At 41.8% G+C, this 22,430-nt stretch overlaps 1 protein-coding gene across 2 annotated transcripts; it reads right to left on the bottom strand.

Annotated features, from left to right (window-relative positions):
* Positions 1-1,011: 1,011 nt before the first annotated feature.
* Positions 1,012-22,353, bottom strand: rnmt (RNA (guanine-7-) methyltransferase). 2 transcript variants are annotated; one of them, XM_014143265.2, is made up of 11 exons: positions 22,236-22,353; positions 21,465-21,724; positions 21,235-21,361; positions 20,991-21,113; positions 20,600-20,715; positions 19,954-20,135; positions 17,464-17,628; positions 16,161-16,278; positions 10,436-10,537; positions 9,544-9,577; positions 1,012-2,403 (listed from the first exon to the last, which is right to left on the bottom strand). In XM_014143265.2, exons 2-11 carry the CDS (start codon positions 21,639-21,641, stop codon positions 2,366-2,368), a joined length of 1,182 nt encoding a protein of 393 aa, XP_013998740.2. In that variant the 5' UTR covers positions 21,642-21,724; positions 22,236-22,353; the 3' UTR covers positions 1,012-2,365. The 2 variants fall into 2 exon arrangements, with proteins under 2 accessions (XP_013998740.2, XP_013998741.2); XM_014143266.2 differs by having other exon boundaries at positions 22,092-22,244.
* Between the last annotated feature and the right edge of the window lie 77 nt (positions 22,354-22,430).

Below are 22,430 nucleotides of genomic sequence, written 5' to 3'. Positions count from 1 at the left end.
CATCTTTATCCATTTTAGAATAAGGCTGTAATGTTACAAAATGTGGAAAAATACCTTCCGAATGCACTGTAAATGTTAATGTCTATGTTTGAAGTAGATGAAGAATGCAGTGACTATTACAGAGGGCTTTCATGGTTGGTTCATGGATGCATGAAGAACATTCAAGGAAAACCTATGAATCAAATATTTAAAATGTTTTATTTTCTAAGCATTCCACGTTTGAGACTATGTCTGATTCTGCGGCCAATAGAGAGCGATGCCACATACCCCAGACCAGGATAGCCTGAGCTTGTCTTGTATGCTAAAAAACATTTGTAAATGATATTTTATACTAATACAAATGCTCAGAAATGATAGTGCCAAAATTACCGACACCCATTTTCAATACCTCACCTTGCGAGGATAACGGCCCTGAGCCTTTTTTAAATGTTTTATGTTGGAGAACACATTGGGATGGATCTTAGACCATTCCTCTTTACAGAATCCTTCCAGATCCTTGATATCCTTTGTCTGGTCTTATGGACTGCCCCCTTCACATCAAACCACAGGTTTTCAGTGGGTTTCAAGTCTGGAGACTAAGATGGCCATTGCTGTTGATTTTGTGGCCAATTAACAATTTCTTTGTGTATTTTAATGTGAGCTTGAGGTTATTGTCTTGCTGGAAGATCCACTCTGCGGCCACGTTTCAGCCTCCTGACAGAGGCAACCAGGTTTTTGGCTAAAATGTCCTTGTACTGGGTAAAGTTCATGATGCTGTTGACCTTAACAAGGGCCCCAGGACCAGCGGAAACAAAATGGAACCAGTGCTTTTGTCAGATTACCCTTTTCAAACAAATAGACCATTAAATATGAAAACATGAATAGCTAACTGCTTTCACAATGTCAAATTCTGATGTCGCAATATACTGTATCAGGGGTAGGCAACTAGATTTAGCCACAGGCCCAAAAATACATTGTAATTGAACATGACAATCATTTCATACCTTGATTACATTGAGAGACGATCACATGTTCTTTTTATTTTTTATTTGTGGGAATACTTTGGAACAGGTTTCCTCAATTCAACTCATTTTAGCTAAATTCCTTGGGGGGGCCAATGGGCCCTGGTCAATAGTAGTGCACTAGATAGAGAATAGACAGAAGGTATACATACACCAGGTAATCAACATAGGGTTACATAAAGGTTTGATGTGTTGATTAGGTCTTCAGGATGATTACCTGAATCATAGTTGAGCCTTAAAATACCTCTAGAAGGTCTTCCTACTTCGAACCAGCATCGATCCACTGATCTAATCCTCTTGAAGAATCAATTCAGCAGTGAGACTGGACTGCAGACACCTTTATAGGACAGAGTACCACTGATATAACATCCTGTTGTAACAGACTTGCATGTTATGGGCCCGAGAAATAGGCTTCTACCTGGAAATTGTCAAAATCTGGTAGAAATTTGTGTTGGAGCCAGTACCCAAAGCTGCCCATCATTTGCAATTCTGAAATGTGAAAATGTATACGACTACTTTGATGCCTGTGCTATGCATCCTCAAATGTCATTTAAGTTTCAGTTAACATCCTATTTATTATTGAAGTGATAATACCCTCAAAGGCGGTGTTTGGAGGACATATTGGCACGGGTGTGTTGTCTCGGGCCAGCAAACCATGCCAATATACCTTCAAAACACCGGCTTTGAGGTCATTATCACTTAAATAATAAATAGCATGTTACTGAAACTCTTAAAGGACCGTTGAAAACGAAATGTTAGTCTAAAAGAAATGTGAGATAATGTCTAGATGCTTTTTATAGTGGAGATCAAGTTTATAAATTGCCTGGCTGGGCTGATGAGACAGTGGATTGCGCAGTCAGATGGAACAGAGTAAATAGGCATTTTAACGTCATAGATTTAGCCGGTGGTAACTTGTGGAATAGACACCGGCTGGAATGCGCTTTTAACCAATCAGCATTTAGGATTAGACCCACCCGTTGTATAATACACATCACTCCAGTTAAATGACCAGGAGAAGGCACATCACTAGGTTAAATGACCAGGAGAAAGGTGAAGTAAAAACTGGACAGATATGAGCTACAGATGATAACAGTCTGGCTGTAGCTGATATAATAAGAACCAGAGGATAGATTGATGGATGGATAGATAGGCCAACACAAGCTTACTCAAACCAATAAGATTTCACAACAAGAAAACATTAAAAACTACATTTTTTTTTTACCATGCTCTGCCCAAAGCACCTCAGAGTGGGCTGCAAGTCAGTTCTTAAAAAAAAAAATCTCCCCCCCCCAAACACACCAAACAAAAAAACAGTGTAATATTGACGAGTCGACCTGTCAAACTGGGGTTCTCTTCTCTGGCATTCAGGACATTTTCTCAAATGCAAACACCAGGTATATGCCTGAGAGAGAGAGTGATGGAGAGAGAGATGGAAGAAAGAGTTAAATTTAACAGGGTCCTCATTAGCTAGTGCATTTAAAAGAGATATTAATCAAACATAATTGAATTAAAACAACTCATTAGCAGACAAGCCACTGCAGTGTCACAAGTCAGAGCAGAAGAATTTGGTCCAACCAATAATATTGACTTACATGTTCTTGCTTAAAGGCCTAGTGCAGTCAAAAACGTGATTTACTTGTGTTATAATTTATACAGTGCATTCGGAAAGTATTCCGACTGCTTCACTTTTCCTACATTGTTACGCTACAGCTTTATTCTAAAATTGATTAAATAGTTTTTTCCCCCCTCAATCTACACACAATACCCCATAATGACATCACAATACCCCATAATGACAACGCAAAAACAGGTTTGTAGAAATTTTTGCAAATTAATTTAAATTTTGTATTTAAATTTTTTTTTACGTAAGTATTACATTTACATAAGTATTCAGTACTTTGTTGAAGTCTTCTTGGGTATGACGCTACAAGCTTGGCACACCTGTATTTGGGGAGTTTATCCTATTCTTCTCTGAAGTCCTCTCAAGCTCTGTCAGGTTGGACACAGCTTTTAACAGGTCTCTTCAGAGATGTTCGATCGGGTTCAAGTCCGGTTTCTGGCTGGGTCACTCAAGGACATTCAGAGTCTTGTCTCGAAGCAATTCTGCATTGTCTTGGTTGTGTGCTTAATGTCGTTGTCCTGTTGGAAAGTGAATCTTCACCCCAGTCTGAGGACCTGAGCGCTCTGGAGCAGGTTTATCAAGGATCTCTGTACTTTGCTCCGTTCATCTTTCCCTCTTTCCCTCAATCCTGACTAGTCTCCCAGTCCGTGCCGCTGAAAAACATCCCCACTGCATAATGCTGCAACCATCATGCGTCACTGTAGGGATGGTATTGGTCAGGTGATGAGCGGTGCCTGGTTTCCTACAGACGTGACTCTTTGTATTCAGGCCAAAGAGTTAACTTGGTTTCATCAGTTCAGAGAATCTTGTTTCTCATGGTCAGAGTCCTTTATGTGCCATTTGGCAAACTCCAAGCGTGCGGTCATGTGCCTTTTACTGAGGCGTGGCTTCAGTCTGGCCACTCTACCATGAAGGCCTGACTGGTGGAGTGCTGCAGAGATTGTTGTCCTTCTGGAAGGTTCTCCACAGAGGAACTCTGGAGCTCTGTCAGAGTGACCATCGGGTTCCAAGACACCTTGACCAATGCGGCAGACATTTTTTTGGTACCTTTCCTCAGATCTGTGCCTCGACACAATCATGTCTCTGAACTTTACGGACAATTCCTTCAACCTCGTGGCTTGGTTTTTTCTCTGACATGTAGACAGGTGTGCCTTTCCAAATCAGGTGCAATCAATTTAATTTACCAAAGGTGAACTCCAATCAAGTTGTAGAAACATCTCATGAATGAACAATGGAAAGAGGATGCACCTGAGCTCAATTTGGAGCCTCATAGCAACGGGGCTGAATACTTAAATACGGTCTGTTTTTTATTTGTAATACATTTGCAAAAATGTCCAAAAATCTGTTCTCGCTTTGTAATTATGGGGTATTGTGTGTAGATTGATGAGGGAAAAACATGAATTTAATCCATTTTAAAACAAGGCTGCAATGTAAGAAAATGTGAAAAAAGTGAAGGGGTCTGAATACTTTCCGAATGCCCTGTATACAGGTTGATACACGTGAGACGTTAATAGATCAAAAACCTGATATTCCTATTCCACACCGAGGATGGAATAATACTGTGAAATTGTGAAAATGATAATGCCCTTTTAGTTTAGGAGCTGTTTGAAAAGACTGCCTATAATTTCAGCCTGTTTAGGTGGGATGGAGTTTTGACCTGCCTGGTTCCATCACCTGGCAGTAAATTAGTTAATAGACCAATAAGAAAGAGAGTTCCAAAGCTCTCTGCCAATAACAGCTAGTTTTCAGTTCTCCTCCCCAGTCAGACCACTCCCAAATAATCATAGCAAAATTCTTGCATGAGAAATTGCTCTTTGCTAAGAAACTATTTGTGTTTTTATTCAAATGGTCAAAAAGAAACAATCACACTAAGGTTATGGGATGTTAACGTTTAACCGTTAATTGGTTAGCTGCTGAAAATACATTACACCGTTCAGTCTATAGGGTTCATTTGCATAATTTAGTGGAATTAAATTGGCGCGTGTGTATTTTCATTAGTTTTCATGATTCTTGTTTATCACACAGCCTAGTTGGAGGAGCACCTGTCAGACAGCGTGAAAGCAACTCCTCAAAATGCTGGTACTGGTGTAAACTTTAAATTTACTTCGCCACCATGGCCTATTTATTGCCTTTACCTCCCTTATCTCACCTCATTTGCTCACTTTGTATATAGACTTATTTTTCTACTATACCATTGATTGTATGTTGTTTTACTCCATGTGTAACTCTGTGTTGTTGTATGTGTCAAACTGCTTTGCTTTATCTTGGCCAGGTCGCAATTGTAAATGAGAACTTGTTCTCAACTTGCCGACCTGGTTAAATAAAGGTGAAATAAAATAAAAATAAACGTGCTTTTAAGCAGTCATTGCACAACAAATCATTCTAAATGTATGTTAAAAACAGTTTTGATGGTCACGATTTAAAAGAGCTACTATTTTTATTTCTCAAGCTCAACTCATAATTAAAGCGATTCATTTATAAAGACATTCCCAGCATTTATCTCCTGTTCTTTCTTTCTTTGTTCGAGATCATAGTGGAAGAACACTCAAAGCCTCAAAGATGATCAAACTTTCAACTTTTTGGGGGGCTAGCCACAACAGTCAACAAGCTAGCTAGCCGTTTAGCTTGCTAACACATTTATTAATTAGTTTTTGTTAACAATTAACAAGCCAGTTAGCTACCACATACATGTATTGTCAAAACTGTAAACAGAGTAGCTAGCAAGCTACGATATGATAAACAGTCTAAAAAACGCGACAGATAAATCTGATTTAACCGTTCAGACAAGTCCCATGGCCATGAATCAGATTTGTATCTGATTTCAAACCACGTATGAAAATATCCGATTCCATGTGCTTTTTGGCTGTTCAGACTGTAGGAAAAATATCAGATTTTAAATCAGGTATTCAACAAAATGAGATTTAAGTCACTTCAAACTGTCAGTGTGAACAATGCTTAATGGTTCTGATATGCCCACATTTAGAGAATTTGGGCTGTATCTCCTGTATGGACCATTGATATGAATATCAACAACTAAAATCCCATTAATTTAGGGGACATGGAACATTGATGTTTGTACAGTACATCATATAACATCAAATAAATCAAAGCTGTCCCAGACAAAAAAATCTTGGTTGACCGAGTCTCGTCTGTTCTTTCAACCAATCGATTGGTCAACATTTTTAAAACGTCTATTTTTCTATATAGACATCCTGGGTTAACCAAATCAACTATATGCCCTGAGCTTGTCTGATGCATTAAGAGCACGGTTTGATGAAATAATTAAAGACAGAAATTACTAGAGGGAGTCCGACGCTCAGACTTGCTGCGCTGTGTAAAAAAAGAAATGACAGGAAGTGACTGTGTGACTAGCACCCATTGTCTCTCCTCCCTGCTGCAGCAACCACCACAGAACTCCAACAGTGTTTAAAGTGCTGTCCGTGTTGCTGAAGCTGCAATATAATTACAGCCATTTCTGACTGAAAAGTTGTGTTGCCGAAATTCCTCATTTGTTTAGGAAAAACATTCCCTATTCCCTCAACCCTTGCTCTCTTTATGTGACACATGTATGCATCACATGGACCAATCGGACCTGACCTATAGCGTATCATAATCACATCAAGAAAAAGAAGGAGCAAGCACATATTATGGTGCGCCAAACAGGTGCTGGAACAGTTTGGAACAAACACAAAATAAATGATGTGTACCAGAGTGTTCGTATTTTTGTAAAGCCTTCATTACAGCAAAGACTAAAAACAGTCGCATTCATTTGTGAATCTAATTTCCGAAATAGAACAGATTATTTTATTGTTTACACTAATTATTCAAAGGTCGCTTTGTTATTTTAAAACTAAAAAGCTTTGTGCACGGGGGTATTGTCATGCTGAAACAGGAAAGGGCCTTCTCCAAACTGTTGCCACAAAGCTGGAAGCACAGAATCGTCTATGTCATTGTATGCTGCAGCGTTAAGATTTCCCTTCACTGGAACTAATGGGTCCAAACCATGAAAAACAGCCCTAGACCATTATTCCTCTTCCACCAAACTTTACAGTTGGCACTATGCATTGGGTCAGGTAGCGTTTTCCTGGCATCCGCCAAACACAGCTTCATCCATTGGACTGCCAGATGGTGAAGCTCCAGAGAACGCGCTTCCACTGCTCCAGAGTACAATGGCGGCGACGTCAGTTCCTGTGCTGACGCTGCTTCCAGAGGTAGTTTGGAACTCGGTAGTGAGTGTCGCAACCGACGACAGACAATTTTTACGTTTCAACTTCACAATAACAGCACTTACAGTTGGCCATTCTACTGTCAATGTTTGTCTATGGAGATTGCATGGCTGTGTGTGTGGCTGGTGTGGCTGAAATAGCAGAATCCCCTAATGTGAAGGGGTGTCCACATACTTGTATATATAGTGTACTTTACTGTGATTTTGAAACAAAAATAGCTTCTTAGCAAGAGCAATTTCTCAAGCAAGAATTTTGCTATGACTGTCTGTTAGTGATCTGAGTGGGGAGGGGAAAACCCGAAAACTAGCTGTCATTGGCAGAGAGGTTTGGAACCCTCTTATTGGTCTATAAACTAATTTACCGGCTGGTGATGTTACTGTAGGCTCGGCCCTAATTTAACAGCTCTCGGTCACCTCTAGCCGCATGGCCAAAGACAATGCCCAAGGACCAGTCAGCCATCCCACCCTCTGACGTTAGCTCCCGAGCTAATCACAATGTTAATTGATTCACCTCAGCTTGACTACCACCATATAGCTATTTATATACAGTAGCCTTGGTTTGTTTCATACACTTCTATTTGGGTTGAAAAGTTACACCTTCAAATGTTCTAAATGGAATGAAACCCCATTGTTCTGTCTCTTCTCCTGTATCGAGTCCATCCAGGAATTCTCATTTCCTAGGTCTCTTTTTTCATGCTTGGTCTTGTAAGTTAACCTAGGACCTAACCTAGGACCTATACTGAACATATAAACACAACATGCAACAATTATTTTTTTTTTACTGAGTTACACTTCATAAGCAAAAAAAACTGTCAATTGAAATAAATTCATTAGGCCCTAATCTATAGATTTCACATGACTGGGGAATACAGATATGAATCTGTTGGTCACAGATACCTTAAAAAAAGGTAGGGGCGTGGATCAGAAAACCAGTCAGTATCTGGTGTGACCATCGTTTGCCTCATGCAGCGCGACACGTCTCCTTCACATAGAGTTGATCAGGCTGTTGATTGTGGCCTGTGGAATGTTGTCCCACCTCCTCTTCAATGTGCGAAATTTCTGGATATTGGCGGGAACTGGAACACTGTCTTACACGTCAATCCAGAGCATCCCAAACATGGGTGACATGTCTGGTGAGAATGCAGGCCAATGGAAGAACTGGGACATTTTCAGCTTCCAGGAATTGTGTACAGATCCTTGCAACATGGGACTGTGCATTATCATGCTGAAACATGAGGTGATGGCGGCGGATGAATGGCCGGATCTCGTCACGGTATCTCTGTGCATTCACATTTCCATCGATAAAATGCAAAGATGTTGGTTGTCCGTAGCTCATGTCTGCCCATACCACAACCCCACGGGACACTCTGTTCACAACATTGACATCAGCAAACCGCTCACCCACACGACGCCATACACGTGGTCTGCGGTTGTGAGGCCGGTTGGACGTACTGCCAAGTTCTCTAAAACGACATTGGAGGTGGCTTATGGTAGAGATATTAACATTTAATTCTCTGGCAACAGCTCTGGTGGATGTTCCTGCAATCAGCATGCCAATTGCACGCTCCCTCAAAACTTGAGGCATCTGTGGAATCGTGTTGTGACAAAACTGCATATTTTCGAGTGGCCTTTTGTCCCCAGCACAAGGTGCACCTGTGTAATAATCATTCTGTTTAATTAGGTGGATGGATTATCAAGAAGCTGACAGGTGTGTCATATGTTGGCAAAGGAGAAATGCTCACTAACAGGGATGTGAACAGAATTCTGCACAAAATTAGAGATTAATGAGCTTTTTGTGGATATGGAACATTTCTGGGATCTTTTATTTCAGCTGATGAAACATGGGACCACCACTTTACATGTTGCGTTTATATTTTTGTTCAGTGTATATGCCTATAATTATGCTTTGTTAATGTCAGTATTGCTTTGTATGTGTCCATTCATTTGATTAAGTTATTAAATAATACAAAGCTTTGATATTTGCTTCTCATGACCATTTCTTGATCTTAGTCGGCAAATGCATAATACTTGATTGCGCATGGTTTTACTATAATGTTAAATGGAATCAGATATTAGACTTTAATTATATTAATTAGATAGTCGATTCATTGGTCGCATGCGAGTTATATATAATATACACATGGATGACCCCACTACGTCACCAGGCAAGCCAAAACTACATCCCGCCAAAACACGCTGAAATTTCAAACAGTCTTTTCAAACAGCTCTTATACCATACCATTTTCACAATGTCACAGTATTATTCCAACCTCATAGTGTGGACATATATATGAAAGTCACATTTTTGAGTGCACTGGGCCTTTAAAAGTTGAATATTGTCCTATAGGAGATTCTGTAGAGATATCATTATGACAGTACTATGCCTAATATCCAGGACCAAGCCATGTAACAATTTATAACACTACTTCGTTAAGTCTCTACAACAGACAGACTTATGAAGTAAACATTATGTAACATACATTCATCTATAGATCTTTATCTGTGAAACAATACATTTCAGCCTTTACTGAAGTTTACTACACTGTAAAGTTAGATTAGAAACAGTAGATTAATACTTAGAATTGTTACCTGAAGAGTCAATCGTGAACTAATGACTAACTGTTAGCAGAAGCAATTAACATGACTGGTTAGAAATAACACACAAAAAGGTTAGAAACAAAACCCATGGTACATACTTGTTGCCTCCCACTCAGACTTGCTCAATGTTCCCTGTACAGAACAGACAAGAGGCAATGCATAATGGTCACAATGCTGTTTCTGTATATGGTCAAGCATTGAATATTCTAATGTTTCTGTACATGGTCAAGCATTGAATAGTCTAATGTTTCTGTACATGGTCAAGCATTGAATAGTCTAATGTTTCTGTACATGGTCAAGCATTGAATATTCTAATGTTTCTGTAGATGGTCAAGCATTGAATAGTCTAATGTTTCTGTACATCCCTCCACTTGTTTTGGTAAAAAGCTGAGGGATGGAGCTGGAGAATAGTAACCACAAAAATGAATAGACAGATCGATGGATCCAAGGGCTGATCAACCATGAGATCAAAAGTATAGTTTTAACCATGTTTTGGGGCTATAGAGTGTTTGTTTACAATTGTATTATTTACTTTAGAGAAAACAAGGTTATATTTTGGGTTCTGATGGGGTACGACAGTTGAACTAATCTCATGAGGAATTTATAAGTTATAACCATTGATTCTTGAAGAATATATCATTAATTTAACAGCCCAAATAGGTATTTAAATAGCAGATTGCAATAGCAATTTCCTGCAATTGTACACATTTTGCAGTGTTCTTATGCTGTCTGAGTGACTCAAACATTAATCACTAAATCAATGGATGCCATGAAATGTGTTTCAGACTCTCCCTGACTGACAGTTTTTTATTTTGGTGATTGTTAGTTCTTGAAGATGATCTTATACTGAAAAATATATTGTTCCGTTATCTTTTCTACATACTTTGTGGTTTAAGTTTACACTGAAAACACTGCATCTAAATATCTGTTTTAGTCATGGAGCTGTGCTTGTCAATATGAAAACAGGTCCCCAGACATTCATTCTCTTACCAGCGGCAGCTTGACATTGGGGCTGTCAGCCTTCTCCTTGGCGTGACCATAATCATCCAGGTTGTCTGAGGATGACTTGTTCTTGTTGTCTGTCGGGAAAGACTGACACAACAACAAAATTACAGCGACTTCCAAGTTCTATTGAGTCACAACATGTGGCCGCAGACTCAGTGCGTCTAGAATACAGTCATACACAGAGACTTGTCCTTGGTTACTGATGTTAAGAACTCCTCTTTCTCTGCGGAAGCCCTAAACAGGACAGCATTAATGTGGACATTATCAATTTGAAGGCTGTCGCTCCGGGCTAGTGAAGATCTTGTTTTCAGATGCTACAGACACATGCTATGTGAAGAATGGTCTAATCCTCGTGTCAAAAGCTATGGGACATCATTGAAACAATTCCTGATTCATCAAATCATAAAGTTTGCTTTAATAAATTAGTGTGACCTTTGCATTGCATTCATCTAAAGTACAGCTTTTCTGTCCAGTTTGCATTGGAACTGTGTTACCTTCACTTCATATCATTACCAGAGGTACTGGTGTGTCTGTACCAGAGAGTCATATCATTACCAGAGGTACTGGTGTGTCTGTACCAGAGAGAGTCATATCATTTCCAGAGGTACTGGTGTGTCTGTACCAGAGAGTCATATCATTACCAGAGGTACTGGTGTGTCTGTACCAGAGAGTCATATCATTACCAGAGGTACTGGTGTGTCTGTACCAGAGAGTCATATCATTACCAGAGGTACTGGTGTGTCTGTACCAGAGAGAGTCATATCATTTCCAGAGGTACTGGTGTGTCTGTACCAGAGAGTCATATCATTACCAGAGGTACTGGTGTGTCTGTACCAGAGAGTCATATCATTACCAGAGGTACTGGTGTGTCTGTACCAGAGAGAGTCATATCATTTCCAGAGGTACTGGTGTGTCTGTACCAGAGAGTCATATCATTACCAGAGGTACTGGTGTGTCTGTACCAGAGAGAGTCATATCATTACCAGAGGTACTGGTGTGTCTGTACCAGAGAGAGTCATATCATTACCAGAGGTACTGGTGTGTCTGTACCAGAGAGAGTCATATCATTACCAGAGGTACTGGTGTGTCTGTACCAGAGAGAGTCATATCATTACCAGAGGTACTGGTGTGTCTGTACCAGAGAGAGTCATATCATTACCAGAGGTACTGGTGTGTCTGTACTAGAGAGTCATATCATTACCAGAGGTACTGGTGTGTCTGTACTAGAGAGTCATATCATTACCAGAGGTACTGGTGTGTCTGTACCAGAGAGAGTCATATCATTACCAGAGGTACTGGTGTGTCTGTACCAGAGAGAGTCATATCATTACCAGAGGTACTGGTGTGTCTGTACCAGAGAGAGTCATATCATTACCAGAGGTACTGGTGTGTCTGTACCAGAGAGAGTCATATCATTACCAGAGGTACTGGTGTGTCTGTACCAGAGAGAGTCATATCATTACCAGAGGTACTGGTGTGTCTGTACCAGAGAGAGTCATATCATTACCAGAGGTACTGGTGTGTCTGTACCAGAGAGAGTCATATCATTACCAGAGGTACTGGTGTGTCTGTACCAGAGAGAGTCATATCATTACCAGAGGTACTGGTGTGTCTGTACCAGAGAGTCATATCATTACCAGAGGTACTGGTGTGTCTGTACCAGAGAGTCATATCATTACCAGAGGTACTGGTGTGTCTGTACCAGAGAGTCATATCATTACCAGAGGTACTGGTGTGTCTGTACCAGAGAGTCATATCATTACCAGAGGTACTGGTGTGTCTGTACCAGAGAGAGTCATATCATTACCAGAGGTACTGGTGTGTCTGTACCAGAGAGAGTCATATCATTTCCAGAGGTACTGGTGTGTCTGTACCAGAGAGAGTCATATCATTACCAGAGGTACTGGTGTGTCTGTACCAGAGAGTCATATCATTACCAGAGGTACTGGTGTGTCTGTACCAGAGAGTCATATCATTAGCAGAGGTACTGGTGTGTCTGTACTAGAGAGTCATATCATTACCAGAGGTACTGGTGTGTCTGTACTAGAGAGTCATATCATTAGCAGAGGTACTGGTGTGTCTGTACCAGAGAGTCATATCATTACCAGAGGTACTGGTGTGTCTGTACCAGAGAGAGTCATATCATTACCAGAGGTACTGGTGTGTCTGTACCAGAGAGAGTCATATCATTACCAGAGGTACTGGTGTGTCTGTACCAGAGAGAGTCATATCATTACCAGAGGTACTGGTGTGTCTGTACCAGAGAGAGTCATATCATTACCAGAGGTACTGGTGTGTCTGTACCAGAGAGAGTCATATCATTACCAGAGGTACTGGTGTGTCTGTACCAGAGAGAGTCATATCATTACCAGAGGTACTGGTGTGTCTGTACCAGAGAGAGTCATATCATTACCAGAGGTACTGGTGTGTCTGTACCAGAGAGAGTCATATCATTACCAGAGGTACTGGTGTGTCTGTACCAGAGAGAGTCATATCATTACCAGAGGTACTGGTGTGTCTGTACCAGAGAGAGTCATATCATTACCAGAGGTACTGGTGTGTCTGTACCAGAGAGTGTCATATCATTACCAGAGGTACTGGTGTGTCTGTACCAGAGAGTCATATCATTACCAGAGGTACTGGTGTGTCTGTACCAGAGAGTCATATCATTACCAGAGGTACTGGTGTGTCTGTACCAGAGAGAGTCATATCATTACCAGAGGTACTGGTGTGTCTGTACCAGAGAGAGTCATATCATTACCAGAGGTACTGGTGTGTCTGTACCAGAGAGAGTCATATCATTACCAGAGGTACTGGTGTGTCTGTACCAGAGAGTCATATCATTACCAGAGGTACTGGTGTGTCTGTACCAGAGAGAGTCATATCATTACCAGAGGTACTGGTGTGTCTGTACCAGAGAGAGTCATATCATTACCAGAGGTACTGGTGTGTCTGTACCAGAGAGAGTCATATCATTACCAGAGGTACTGGTGTGTCTGTACCAGAGAGAGTCATATCATTACCAGAGGTACTGGTGTGTCTGTACCAGAGAGTCATATCATTACCAGAGGTACTGGTGTGTCTGTACCAGAGAGTCATATCATTAGCAGAGGTAGTGGTGTGTCTGTACTAGAGAGTCATATCATTACCAGAGGTACTGGTGTGTCTGTACTAGAGAGTCATATCATTAGCAGAGGTACTGGTGTGTCTGTACCAGAGAGTCATATCATTAGCAGAGGTACTGGTGTGTCTGTACCAGAGAGTCATATCATTACCAGAGGTACTGGTGTGTCTGTACCAGAGAGTCATATCATTACCAGAGGTACTGGTGTGTCTGTACCAGAGAGTCATATCATTACCAGAGGTACTGGTGTGTCTGTACCAGAGAGTCATATCATTACCAGAGGTACTGGTGTGTCTGTACCAGAGAGAGTCATATCATTACCAGAGGTACTGGTGTGTCTGTACCAGAGAGAGTCATATCATTACCAGAGGTACTGGTGTGTCTGTACCAGAGAGAGTCATATCATTACCAGAGGTACTGGTGTGTCTGTACCAGAGAGTCATATCATTACCAGAGGTACTGGTGTGTCTGTACCAGAGAGAGTCATATCATTACCAGAGGTACTGGTGTGTCTGTACCAGAGAGAGTCATATCATTACCAGAGGTACTGGTGTGTCTGTACCAGAGAGTCATATCATTACCAGAGGTACTGGTGTGTCTGTACCAGAGTCATATCATTACCAGAGGTACTGGTGTGTCTGTACCAGAGAGTCATATCATTACCAGAGGTACTGGTGTGTCTGTACCAGAGAGTCATATCATTACCTAACAAGCATTACACTAATTATTCTGCATGAATGAACATGAGACGCCACTGTGGGCAAAGGCTACATTTAGCAGACTATTGCTAGTGCTAATTGGGTAAAGCAGTGTGGACTTGATGCAAATACACTTGGACACCACAGGGAATGTAAAGAAGGGATACTAAGCAGAAAGTGAACAGCACTTGAGGAACCGTCTCAGCAATTTGAATTCCCCACCTGCAGACATTTAATATGTTGTCTTGAATACAATAACCTTCTTGCAAAGATCCTGGTTCCTCATGGTTCTTGATTTCTGTTTCATTGATCAGTCCAGATAACTGATTCATCTATTGATGTACACTACCGGTCAAAAGTTTTAGAACACCTACTCATTCCAGGGTTTTCTTTATTTTGACTATTTTCTACATTGTAGAATAATAGTGAAGACATCCAAACTATGAAATAACACTCATGGAATCATGTAGTAACCAAAAAAGTGTTAAACAACAAAATACATTTTATATTTGAGATTCTTCAAAGTTGCCACCCTTTGCCTTGATGACAGCTTTGCACACTCTTGGCATTCTCTCAACCAGCTTCATGAGGTAGTCACCTGGAATGCATTTCAATTAACAGGTGTGCCTTGTTAAAAGTACATTTGTGGAATTTCTTTCCTTCTTAATGCGTTTGAGCCAATCAGTTGTGTTGTGACAAGGTAGGGGTGGTATACAGAAGATAGGTCTATTTGGTCAAATATTATGAAAAGAACAGCTCAAATAAGCAAAGAGAAACGACAGTCCATCATTACTTTAGGACATGAAGGTCAGTGAATCTGGAAAATGTCAAGACCTTTCAAAGTTTCTTCAAGTGCAGTCACAAAAACCATCAAGTGCTATGATGAACCTGGCTCTCATGAGGACCGTCACAGGAAAGGAAGACCCAGAGTTACCTCTGCTGCAGAGGATAAGTTCATTAGAGTTACCAGCCTCAGATTGCATCCCAAATAAATGCTTCACAGAGTTCAAGTAACAGACACATCAACATCAACTGTTCAGAAGAGACTGCGTGAATCAGGCCTTCATGGTCAAATTGCTGCAAAGAAACCACTACTAAAGAAAGAAGAAGAGACTTGCTTTGGCCAGAAAACACAAGCAATGGACATTAGACCGGCGGAAATCTGTCCATTGGTCTGATGAGCCCAAATTTTGGATTTGATTCCAACCACCGTGTCTTTGTGCGAAGCAGAGAAGTTGAACTGATGATCTCCACATGTGTGGTTCCAACCGCGAAGCATGGAGGAGGAGGTATGATGGTGCTTTGCTGGTGACACTGTCAGTGATTAATTTAGAATTCAAGGCACACTTAACCAGCATGGCTACCACAGCATTCTGCAGCGATACGCCATCTCATCTGGTTTGCACTTAGTGGGACTATCATTTGTTATTCAACAGGACAATGACCCAACACACCTCCAGGCTGTGTAAGGGCTATTTGACCAAGAAGGAGAGTGATGGAGTGCTGCATCAGATGACCTGGCCTCAACCCAATTGAGATGGTTTGGGATGAGTTGGACCGCAGAGTGAAGGAAATGCAGCCAACAAGTGCTCAGCATATGTGGGAACTCCTTCAAGACTATTAGAAAAGCATTCCAGGTGAAGCTGGTTGAGAGAATGCCAAGAGTTTGCAAATGTGTCAAGGCAAAAAGGTGGCTACTTTGAAGAATCTCAAATATATTTTAATTTGTTTAACAGTTTCTTGGTTACTACATGATTCCATGAGTGTTATTTCATAGTTTGGATGTCTTCACTATTATTTTACAATGTAGAAAATAGTCAAAGTAAAGAAAAACCCTTGAATGAGTAGGTGTGTCTACTTTAGACTGGTACTATATATTGATCCTCACCTCCAGCGCTTGCATCCTCTGCATCAACATCTTGTGCTGGTCGTTCTTTATGTGCTCCTCAAAGAACTGGGAGAACGTCTTCTTAAACACCAGACGCATGTTGTACTTCTTGGCCATCCTGTCAATAGAAAACACTAGTTTAGCTCTCTGGTAATATAATCTAAAGTATATTTACAAGAATCAGACATTGTGACACTTTACCTTGGGATCATAACATAGAGCAACTATAAAATGTATTTACCTTTGAATACAAAGACGTTATCAATGAAACCTTTCTGTTTGTGAGGTAAAGTTTTGCCAGATGCATGACTGATTCCATGTCATGCTTTGTCCACCATCTTCTGGTATCTTCTAACATTACAATATGACTAAAATACCAAGTCAAGACAGTTCCCTGCCTTCCTACAAAATGTTAAAAACAATCGTTATGCCCAGGGGCTGGAAATGGTTACCAGCTCAGGCAACAGAACAGAAAACCGGAAAATAAAATGTTTAATGAAGTGAAACAGAACCTGGAATGAAAGTCATCCATACCGATATTTTATAAGCCTGGGAACCTGGTAATACCGATATTTTAAAAGCCTGGGAACCTGGTAATACCGATATTTTAAAAGCCTGGGAACCTGTTAATACCGATATCTTAAAAGCATGGGAACCTGTTAATACCGATATTTTAAAAGCCTGGGAACCTGTTAATACCGATATCTTATAAGCCTGGGAACCTGTTAATACCGATATTTTAAAAGCCTGGGAACCTGTTAATACCGATATTTTAAAAGCCTGGGAACCTGTTAATACCGATATTTTAAAAGCCTGGGAACCTGTTAATACCGATATTTTAAAAGCCTGGGAACCTGTTAATACCGATATTTTAAAAGCCTGGGAACCTGTTAATACCGATATTTTAAAAGCCTGGGAACCTGTTAATACCGATATTTTAAAAGCCTGGGAACCTGTTAATACCGATATTTTAAAAGCCTGGGAACCTGTTAATACCGATATTTTAAAAGCATGGGAACCTGTTAATACCGATATTTTAAAAGCCTGGGAACCTGTTAATACCGATATTTTAAAAGCCTGGGAACCTGTTAATACCGATATTTTAAAAGCCTGGGAACCTGTTAATACCGATATTTTAAAAGCCTGGGAACCTGTCAGAACAGTGTAATGGTACCGAAAAAAAGTGGTTCTGTTCAGAACGAAACGATTGGAAATGAATTTCAGTTCCAACCCCTGGTAATGACATCTACTTCTATTTTCACAAGCAGGGGGATTCACTTCACCAAAACGTCACAACACTTACTCTTCAAACAGAGGGAAATAAACCAGGAACTCTGGGACATTGACCACCCCCTCCAGATTAAAGTCATACTGACAACCGAACAGAGGGTAGGCTCCCTTGTTCTGAAACGTCACGCTGAACACCTCGTTACCAAACGAGTTGGAGTCTGAGGTTTCCACACGCTTCCTGAGGAGGAAAAGAACACAAGCCATCAGGTAGATATCATGTCGTCTGGCCACTGACAGTAACCATCAGACCAGCAGGTAGATATCATGTCGTCTGGCCACTGACAGTAACCATCAGACCAGCAGGTAGATATCATGTCATGTGGCCACTGACAGTAACCATCAGACCAGCAGGTAGATATCATGTCATCTGGCCACTGACAGTAACCATCAGACCAGCAGGTAGATATCATGTCATCTGGCCACTGACAGTAACCATCAGACCAGCAGGTAGATATCATGTCGTCTGGCCACTGACAGTAACCATCAGACCAGCAGGTAGATATCATGTCGTCTGGCCACTGACAGTAACCATCAGACCAGCAGGTAGATATCATGTCGTCTGGCCACTGACAGTAACCATCAGACCAGCAGGTAGATATCATGTCATCTGGCCACTGACAGTAACCATCAGACCAGCAGGTAGATATCATGTCATCTGGCCACTGACAGTAACCATCAGACCAGCAGGTAGATATCATGTCATCTGGCCACTGACAGTAACCATCAGACCAGCAGGTAGATATCATGTCATCTGGCCACTGACAGTAACCATCAGACCAGCAGGTAGATATCATGTTGTCTGGCCACTGACAGTAACCATCAGACCAGCAGGTAGATATCATGTCGTCTGGCCACTGACAGTAACCATCAGACAGATATCATGTCGTCTGGCCACTGACAGTAACCATCAGACCAGCAGGTAGATATCATGTCGTCTGGCCACTGACAGTAACCATCAGACCAGCAGGTAGATATCATGTCGTCTGGCCACTGACAGTAACCATCAGACCAGCAGGTAGATATCATGTCGTCTGGCCACTGACAGTAACCATCAGACCAGCAGGTAGATATCATGTCATCTGGCCACCGACAGTAACCATCAGACCAGCAGGTAGATATCATGTCATCTGGCCACTGACAGTAACCATCAGACCAGCAGGTAGATATCATGTCATGTGGCCACTGACAGTAACCATCAGACCAGCAGGTAGATATCATGTCGTCTGGCCACTGACAGTAACCATCAGACCAGCAGGTAGATATCATGTCATCTGGCCACTGACAGTAACCATCAGACCAGCAGGTAGATATCATGTCGTCTGGCCACTGACAGTAACCATCAGACAGATATCATGTCATGTGGCCACTGACAGTAACCATCAGACCAGCAGGTAGATATCATGTCATGTGGCCACTGACAGTAACCATCAGACCAGCAGGTAGATATCATGTCATCTGGCCACTGACAGTAACCGTCAGACCAGCAGGTAGATATCATGTCATCTGGCCACTGACAGTAACCATCAGACCAGCAGGTAGATATCATGTCGTCTGGCCACTGACAGTAACCATCAGACCAGCAGGTAGATATCATGTCATCTGGCCACTGACAGTAACCATCAGACCAGCAGGTAGATATCATGTCATCTGGCCACTGACAGTAACCATCAGACCAGCAGGTAGATATCATGTCATCTGGCCACCGACAGTAACCATCAGACCAGCAGGTAGATATCATGTCGTCTGGCCACCGACAGTAACCATCAGACCAGCAGGTAGATATCATGTCATCTGGCCACTGACAGTAACCATCAGACCAGCAGGTAGATATCATGTCATCTGGCCACTGACAGTAACCATCAGACCAGCAGGTAGATATCATGTCATCTGGCCACTGACAGTAACCATCAGACCAGCAGGTAGATATCATGTCGTCTGGCCACTGACAGTAACCATCAGACCAGCAGGTAGATATCATGTCATCTGGCCACTGACAGTAACCATCAGACCAGCAGGTAGATATCATGTCGTCTGGCCACCGACAGTAACCATCAGACCAGCAGGTAGATATCATGTCATCTGGCCACTGACAGTAACCATCAGACCAGCAGGTAGATATCATGTCATCTGGCCACTGACAGTAACCATCAGACCAGCAGGTAGATATCATGTCATCTGGCCACTGACAGTAACCATCAGACCAGCAGGTAGATATCATGTCATCTGGCCACTGACAGTAACCATCAGACCAGCAGGTAGATATCATGTCGTCTGGCCACTGACAGTAACCATCAGACCAGCAGGTAGATATCATGTCGTCTGGCCACTGACAGTAACCATCAGACCAGCAGGTAGATATCATGTCGTCTGGCCACTGACAGTAACCATCAGACCAGCAGGTCCACTAACACCAGTTCATATGCATCTGGTGTGGTGCCTATGAAGTATCTACTTACACCAGTTCATATGCATCTGGTGTGGTGCCTATGAAGTATCTACTTACACCAGTTCATATGCATCTGGTGTGGTGCCTATGAAGTACCCTCCTGGTCTCAGCCTCTCACAGGCGTTCTTCAACATCAGGTCCGCCTGCTGCTGCGTCTCGAAGGAGTAGTGGTACACAAACTGACAGCTGGTCACATCAAACTCCATCTTAGGATCCTTCAGCTTGTCTGTCAGCAGCTCCTGAAGAAAGAGGGGAAACAGATTAAATACCACCATGCAATGTTGGTGGTATTGAGAGGTTGGAAGAATGTTGTGAATGAATGGTGCCTCTACAATAGGATAATGTGACTCGGTGAATCTACAACAGGATAATGTGACTCGGTGCATCTACAATAGGATAATGTGACTCGGTGCCTCTACAATAGGATAATGTGACTCGGTGCCTCTACAACAGGATAATGTGACTCGGTGCCTCTACAACAGGATAATGTGACTCGGTGCCTCTACAATAGGATAATGTAACACGGTGCCTCTACAACAGGATAATGTGACTCGGTGCCTCTACAATAGGATAATGTGACTCGGTGCCTCTACAACAGGATAATGTGACACGGTGCCTCTATAATAGGATAATGTGACACGGTGCCTCTACAATAGGATAATGTGACATGTGTTGTATGTGTAGAGAGAGGGGGTGTCTGTACCTTGGTACAGTCGGCTGTGATGAACTCTGCAGAGAAGATGCGTTCGTTAGGATGCCCCCTCTTCCTCATACACTCATAACGAACCTGGCACTGCTCCACCGACACTGCTGCTATGTCTGACAACACAACATACGGAGAATAAACAGTAGTTCACCCCAAGGTTTCTTTTCAACAGGCCTTCCCCTATTTCTCATGTCCTCTCTACCTACTGCTCAGGACACCAGCGAGGAGAGGACACCAGCGAGGAGAGGACACCAGCGAGGAGAGGACACAAGCAATCGAGGGAAGACTGAGAAAGATCCTAGATGTGGTTGGGAACAAGCTTTTTGTAATCATGCTGACTGTTACTCAGACAGAAAAAAAAAATGGCTAAATATTGTCATGTACATACCTGCACAGACCAACCGGCTAATGTGTCCTTTCCTCCACTTGAGCAGGTCTCCACCTTTCCCACAGCCCAGGTCCAGAACAGACAGCTCTCTGTGGCTCTGACGCACAGTGTCCAGGATCTCACCTGGGAGGGACCACTAGTTTACAAGATATCAAGACCACAAAGACTAACTGAGTGCAAAATATTTAAATCAGCTAGCAGATGAACAGTGAAAACATTTTTAATAGTAGTTTTATAATCTCACCAATTAGAACACTTTTAAGCCAGTTGTTGAAGTTCCTCATGTAGAATATTCTGCTCTGGCTCCTGGCAGCGAGGCCGGTCTCCTGGAGAGTGTTGTAGTGAGTCGCCACCTTCTCTCCATGACCATGCTGGAACCCGGGGGGAGAGAGAGGGAGATGATTCACTGATATATCATTCAATAGTTCTCTAATTAAACAAGTTCAGATCCTTTATAATTCATCAATTTCTTACCTGTTTCTTAGTTGGAGAGCTGTCGTCCTCTTCCTCATATTCATGCTTCCTCTTGGTGGTAGACTTCTGTCCTGTACTGGACCCACTGTTTCGGTCTGCACTGGAAGACAGATGCCCATTCCCACCCTCTCCTGTCTCTGTCTTGGACAGATCCACAGCCTGATCAACCTCTGCCATCTCCACTGGTCAGAGAAGAGTCAACTTTGGCAGGAGTGTTTTGTCAAAATGATTGCAATGGCACGTTCAACTTCAGTAAATTTCTGCAAATAATTTGTAAAATCAAGATGTTATTTACTTTCACAGAACAAGGTAGCTAACGCTATATGCTAGTGAAATGTATCTAAGCTAACATTACCAGTACTTGGTTTTCAAACGTATCTACATTATTTAGCTAGTTAGACAGTATAAAAGTGCCAGTTGAAAGCTGTTTGTGTTCTGTATATGAGATGAGCAACTTCTAAACTGGAAACAGATCAATAACAACAATGTGTAACTTAGTTTCAGTGGAAGTAGCACCAGCTAGCTAACTAACTAACGTTGGTTACAGTAGCAAGCTAACAGTTAGCTGGCTAACAATATTTCATCCTGGATAGCATCATTTACACATATGGAAAAACACACACTTACAAGTAGCTTGGTGCAAAGAGTAAGTACAATGTAATTATTTCAACGTGTTGAAAACATTATGGATAAAAGCTAGCTAACGAACGGCACTGTACATTTAGCTACAACACCACATAACATTGGAAAAACCACAGTGTTCCCACTCACTTGAGTTTTCCGCCATTAAGCGTTTGCGACGGTCGTCATTTTGTAGTTTCCAACGGCAACACACGGTATCCCGCCCCCTACTGGCCCGGAGGGACAACGGATGCTTTCTGATGACTGACATTATGGAATAGTACTTTTTCCTCACATTATCTGTTAGCTATAGGGGAACACATGATGTAATATGTGAAGAAAATC

This window comes from Salmo salar, chromosome ssa14 (assembly GCF_905237065.1).
Source record: "Salmo salar chromosome ssa14, Ssal_v3.1, whole genome shotgun sequence".
Taxonomy (NCBI): domain Eukaryota; kingdom Metazoa; phylum Chordata; class Actinopteri; order Salmoniformes; family Salmonidae; genus Salmo; species Salmo salar.
The sequence above is the reverse complement of the archived record's forward strand: the minus strand, read 5'-3'. Positions and strand labels throughout refer to the sequence as shown.

Coding starts and splice junctions, on each gene's coding strand:
- rnmt (XM_014143265.2), bottom strand. CDS start 21,641: ATGGCAGAGGTTGATCAGGCTGTGGATCTGTCCAAGACAGAGACAGGA. Junction 17,629..19,953: donor CCAGATGCATATGAACTGGT/GTAAGTAGATAC, acceptor TTTCCTCCTCAG/GAAGCGTGTGGAAACCTCAG. Junction 9,578..10,435: donor CCAATGTCAAGCTGCCGCTG/GTAAGAGAATGA, acceptor TGTTCTGTACAG/GGAACATTGAGCAAGTCTGA.